Consider the following 5,483-nt stretch of genomic DNA (forward strand, 5'->3'; position numbering starts at 1 on the left):
TTGGTTTGAACTCTTTGTCCAACGAGAAAATCTCACAAAAAGAGTATTTACTATTTTTCCCTTAAAGTTTTAATCGAACTAACCTATATATAACATAATTTACTTAATTAAAAAAAGTAATACATGAATGGAATGTTTTATTTATCTTAAATTTGAAATGATGATTACACGCATCGGACCTTCATAGAAAAATACATTCACGTACATCACGGGCAATTTTATATGGACAGATTGTGACATTTCGAATTTCGACCCATTTTTGGGATTTATAAAACGTGTATTTCGTCAGTGCGCTTATAATAAAATCTCGCCCGGAACTGATCACTCTTGAGTTATTTTTAAATTAGAGATTTCGCTAGAATCGCATTCGATCGAATTTGGCCGTTATTTAGAGCCCGAACTTTGGTGTCGAATTTCTGGGAGTTTCGTGATAAATTTAATTGGACGGTACCGATATTATTGTGGCCAATCTCAATATTACCCGAGATATGTGAAAAGTGAAATTTTGACCGGGTGCGGATTTAGACTAGTAGACCTCCCTCGTAGTGTATTTTAATTAATATCTTTTTGCCCTTTTTCCTAATTTATAATTAGGGTTTTCGTGGATCGTTGGATCATTTTCGGATTTGAACGAGGACCGTCGGATCGTACTCGAGCACAAAATTTGACTTTTGTCTCTCTCTCTCTCTCTCTCTCTCTCTCTCTCTCTCTCTCTCTCTCTCTCTCCCCATTGCGCCCGTCCCTTCTTTCTCCCCCGATGCACGTCCCTTCCCCCTGCATACACAGACATATCCCTCCTCTCTCTCTCTCTCTCTCTCTCTCTCTCTCTCCCCATTGCGCCCGTCCCTTCTTTCTCCCCCGATGCACGTCCCTTCCCCCTGCATACACAGACATATCCCTCCTCTCTCTCTCTCTCTCTCTCTCTCTCTCTCTCTCTCTCTCTCTCTCTCTCTCTCTCTCTCTCCCCATTGCGCCCGTCCCTTCTTTCTCCCCCGATGCACGTCCCTTCCCCCTGCATACACAGACATATCCCTCCTCTCTCTCTTTTCCTTTTTTCTCTTCTTCATCTTCTCTTCCTTCTCTTCCCCGGCGCCGTAGCTTCTGCTTCTTCTTCTTCTGCAGCTCGACCACCACTCATCGCCGCCCGGCCACCGCGCGCCACTGCCATCGCTAGCCAGCCCGACCGTGTGCCAGCTCGCCCGAACGCCGCGCTGCCCGCCGTCCGTCCGCCTCACGCCGTCGTACACACAGCCACCGGAGGCCGTTTGCGCACAGCAGTAGCTCACCGCCGCGTCCGCCACAGCCAGGCTTCGCCGAGCCGCCGACCAGCTCGTCCAGCCTCGCCCCGCCACCTGCGACACCACCGTGCCGCCCCGACCGCTGTCGGCTTGCCGCCTCAGCCCCAGCTCTCCCTCTCTCGCCACCACCGCCCCAACTTTTCCCCCCCAAGCCGCCGTCGCCGCTGCCTTGGCCAAGCCAATCGCCGTCGCTCGTCGCCGCGGCGAGCCCAGCTTGCCTGCCCACCAACAGCTCGCCGCCGCCGCTGTAGCTCGTCGCTACCGCTATGTAGCCCGGCCAGTCAACGCGCCCAGTCGCTCGCCCAGTCATGGCTGGACTACCCAGGCCGTGGCCGAGCTGCCCAGCCACTTGCCCATGGCCTAGCCACTCGTCCGATCGTGGCCGAGCCCGTTGCTCGCGCGTCCTGGCCGCTTTCCCGCTGCCCTTGCCCGTGGCCGAGTCGCCTAGGCCGTGTGCCCAGTCTTGGCCGAGCGCCGTACCGAGCGCCCCGGCCGTGGCCGAACGCCTTGCCGGCCACCGCGCCAGTCGCGCCCTCGCCCGCGCCGAGTTGCCGCTGTTCACCCGGGTCATTTTGGGCCCGTGTCGATTTTTCCCGGGCCAAATTTAGGTAAGTGACTCCCTAAACCCTACCTAGTACTTTGGGTATTTTTAGACTTATTTAGGAGTTAATTAGTACCGGTTTAGTGGCTAAGCTTGGATTAGGATCAATATGTGAATGTGGTTAATTGGTAGATTAAATTGTGATGATTGTGGGGCTTAATTAGTGACTGATATATGTGGGTGCGATGAACGGATTGTCGTGGTGTTTGTGGGTGAAATTGACGTTTGATTGGACCGACTTGAGTGTCGGATTAGTGGGCTAGTGTGGTGAGTTCGTGATTTGAATTTGAATAGTACGACGGGTTATGATGGTAAATTGTGTTGTGGTGCATGTGCATAAGGAATGTCCTGAGGTGTGGTTACGCGAGACTAAGCCTGGATCGATCGGAGGGCTAACCTGAGGCGTGTTTACGCGGGTCGTGAGAAAGTGTGAAATGTCCAGTGAGGGACGGAGCCCGGATTGATCGAAGGGCTGCCCACCTGAGTCGTGGTTACGCGGGTCGAGAGAAATGTCCTGAGGCGTGGTTACGTAGGACTGAGCCCGGATTGATTGGAGGGCTGACTTGAGGCGTGTTTACATGGGTCATGAGAAAGTGTGAAATGTCCAGTGAGGGACAGAGCCCGGACTGATCAGAAGGCTGGCCTGAGGCATGTTGACGCGGGTCGTGGAAAGTTGGCTAGACATGCATGTGGAATGTGCTCGATTGAATTGGGTGAACGCACGTGAGTATGGTGCTTGTATGACTTTGATATGTTCATGTAATTTTATTGCATTATAGTAATTGGATTAATATGCAGGGTTGGTATGTGAATTGAGGCAAGGTAAGTACATTTTTGTGAATTCTAGTTTGTTGCCTGTTAGATCGTATGTTAGACTCGTCCGGGTACGTATTGGCCTAGGTGGGGTATAGGTTGTCTACTTATTGAGAGTTATTCTCATTGCTGTAATGCAAACCATTTCATAACCCCCACCCCGACCATGAGTGATCCGCCTGAACGTTTTGGGATCCCGAGGCATACTGAGCACTCGGCGGTGGAGTACCCTGTAGGGAACGGGGAGGCCTATGTTAAGCATACCATGGTGGTATGGGTAGATGTGGGTAAGCCGGAGTTGCAGCCCAATACATACCGAGCATACTGTTATCGGGATTTATACGGAGTCTATGGACCGCTCCGGCATTTTGATGTTCCTTTTAATGGGATAGGCGAGTGGGACCCCACAGCTGTTCTTGCTCTTGATGGTGAGGTCCTGCACCCCGGAGATTCCCCGGTAAACCCTAGTCCTGAACCGGAGCCCGTACCTGAACCTATAGCCCCTGCAGGCCTCGAGCTTGAAGAGGAATTCGAGGAGCCCGAGGAGGAACCCATGGAACTCGAGATCGAGGAAGAATTAGAAGAACCAGAGCCCAAGTCTGAGCCTGATGAGGAGCCTATGGTGTCCGAGCATGAGGAGAAGCCGATCGAGATCGACTCGGATACGGAGTCGGAGCTTTCAGGGTCCGATTCGGATTGAGCACCATAAGAGTGTTTAGGTGCTGGGCCTAGAAGCCCTTTTTAGTAGAGCCCTTTTTGTGCAGATAGCTAGCCTACCCTACCACCTATCCCTTTTTGATGATGAAGGTGGATGCTAACCCTAGAAGCCTAATGCATGAATATTTGTGGTCTCAAGCTAACGATATGAGTTCATTATTTTGTGCAAGTACTACCCTATTGTCATTATTAATTGTCTGGGTTGTTTGATTTCTGCTTCCGCTTGCGTTTGTCTTCGCGTGTTTCGTTTGGGTCGGCAACGCGTCTTGGGACGTCACGTTCAATACGACCGTCGAAGGGGTATTGCGAGCCCGTTGGAGTTCTGGGCGTGACATCACGCCAATTGATTTGGTATCAGAGCAAGGTCAGCTCGATCCAAGTTGGTCGAAACCTTGAGTGATAAGGAGCGATGAGTTTGGGATAGCCAGTTAGGGAGACCCATGTGCCATGCGAATCCCATACTGCATGATTGTGGTTGTTGAGTGATTTTATGCAATGACATGTGAGGTGCAGGTGTGTCAGGACTAGAGGTAAGTGCACGAACTCTGTTAGTTGTGATTGGGTGTTGTTTGTGATTGGATGCCTGCTTCGTGAATTGTTGTTGTGATTCACTGCCTAGGGCTTTAGACTGGTATTGTTGGCCTAGGCTTTTAATTTCTGCTTGGAATTATAGCAGGTGAGCATTTGTGAGAACTTGTAAGATGAGCAGCCGAGGTCGAGGTCGAGGTCGCGTAGCCCCGTAAGCTGGAGTTATGGAGGATCCCAGGGTGAATGAAATCTAGAGGGCGCTTGAGGAAGCGGGATTATTATTGGGTAGACAGACGAGGGAAAGAAGCGCTACTGTCGCCACTGCAACTGCCAGCGAGATTATTGAAAATAATGGCAATCAGGGGAATAATATGATTGGTGGAAATCCTGGTCCAGTGCGAGTAAATGCGAGCAGGCCAATGTCCAAGCTAGTCGAACAGTTTCTGAGGTTGAAAACCCCCGAAGTTTGATGGGAGAGGCGATTCTGAGGCTGCACCAAAATGGGTGGAAGAGCTATAAAAGGCTTTCGAAGTACTGGGGTGCACTGAGGAAGAGAAGGTAACGCTAGCAGTCTACCAGCTTCAGAGCAATGCAAGTGATTGGTGGAGGGTCACCAGAGGTCAAGTATTCCCTGCTAGTACTGCTCTGAACTAGACCATCTTCACCGAGACCTTCAATGGCAAGTACTTCTCGGAAAGCGCCCGAGAGCAGAAACTGGCAGAATTTATGGGACTTCGCCAGGGTCAAGTGTCGGTGGACTAGTATGAGGCTGAGTTCGCAAGGCTGTCCAAGTTTGCCTCCAGAATGGTAGAAGACCCAGTGGACAAAGCCAGGAGGTTCCGGGACGGGCTGAAACCGGACCTTCGCAGTCAGACGATCTCATTGAACTTGAGGGGCTATCATGAGATTTTTTAAAGGGCTCAGGCAATTGAGCGAGATCAAACGGATCGAGCTGCCGCTTCTGAATCGCGGTATGCCCCGGCTAGGGACAACCGTCAATTTGGGAAAAGACCCATGGCGGGAAATAGTCGTTTTGTCCCTTCCATTCGGAGGAATATCGGGAAGCCAAACCGTTTTCAGAATGCCCCATGCTAAATATGTGGAGGGAGGCATGGCAGCGGACCTTACCCGAATAGGGGTGGAGCATGTTTTATATGTGATGGAAGGGGCCATCAGTTGAGGAACTGCCCCAACAACAGATAGGCTAGGTCGCATGTGCTACCGCCGCCGCCGCCTTGGAATGGAAATCAATTTGGAGCTATCCAACCGACCAATCAGAATAGGCTGTCGGCCCAAGGACGGGTGTATGCAATGGTAAGGAGGGAAGCTGAGGACGCGCCTGGCATGGTCACAGGTACGGTCTCTCTCTTTGATCATGCTGCATATGCTTTGTTTGATTCGGGGGCATCGCATTCGTTTATATCTGAACAGTTCGTTAAATTATCTGGGATTGAGCCAAAATCGCTTGACGTTATGCTGTGTATGACTACTCCGCTGAATGGTAAAGTGCTGATTGCGTTTGGATG

General features: G+C 51.1%; 1 protein-coding gene across 1 annotated transcript; it reads right to left on the bottom strand.

The window, feature by feature from the left end:
• Window positions 1-1,170: 1,170 nt before the first annotated feature.
• Window positions 1,171-1,608, bottom strand: LOC115669756 (uncharacterized). Its single transcript, XM_030590888.2, has one exon. The coding sequence runs from the start codon at window positions 1,606-1,608 to the stop codon at window positions 1,171-1,173; it is 438 nt and encodes a 145-aa protein (XP_030446748.2).
• Between the last annotated feature and the right edge of the window lie 3,875 nt (window positions 1,609-5,483).

This window comes from Syzygium oleosum, unplaced genomic scaffold (assembly GCF_021117445.2).
Source record: "Syzygium oleosum isolate NSW1041296 unplaced genomic scaffold, Sole_v2.1 Sole_v2.16, whole genome shotgun sequence".
NCBI lineage: Eukaryota > Viridiplantae > Streptophyta > Magnoliopsida > Myrtales > Myrtaceae > Syzygium > Syzygium oleosum.

Coding starts and splice junctions, on each gene's coding strand:
- LOC115669756 (XM_030590888.2), bottom strand. CDS start 1,608: ATGACTGGGCGAGCGACTGGGCGCGTTGACTGGCCGGGCTACATAGCG.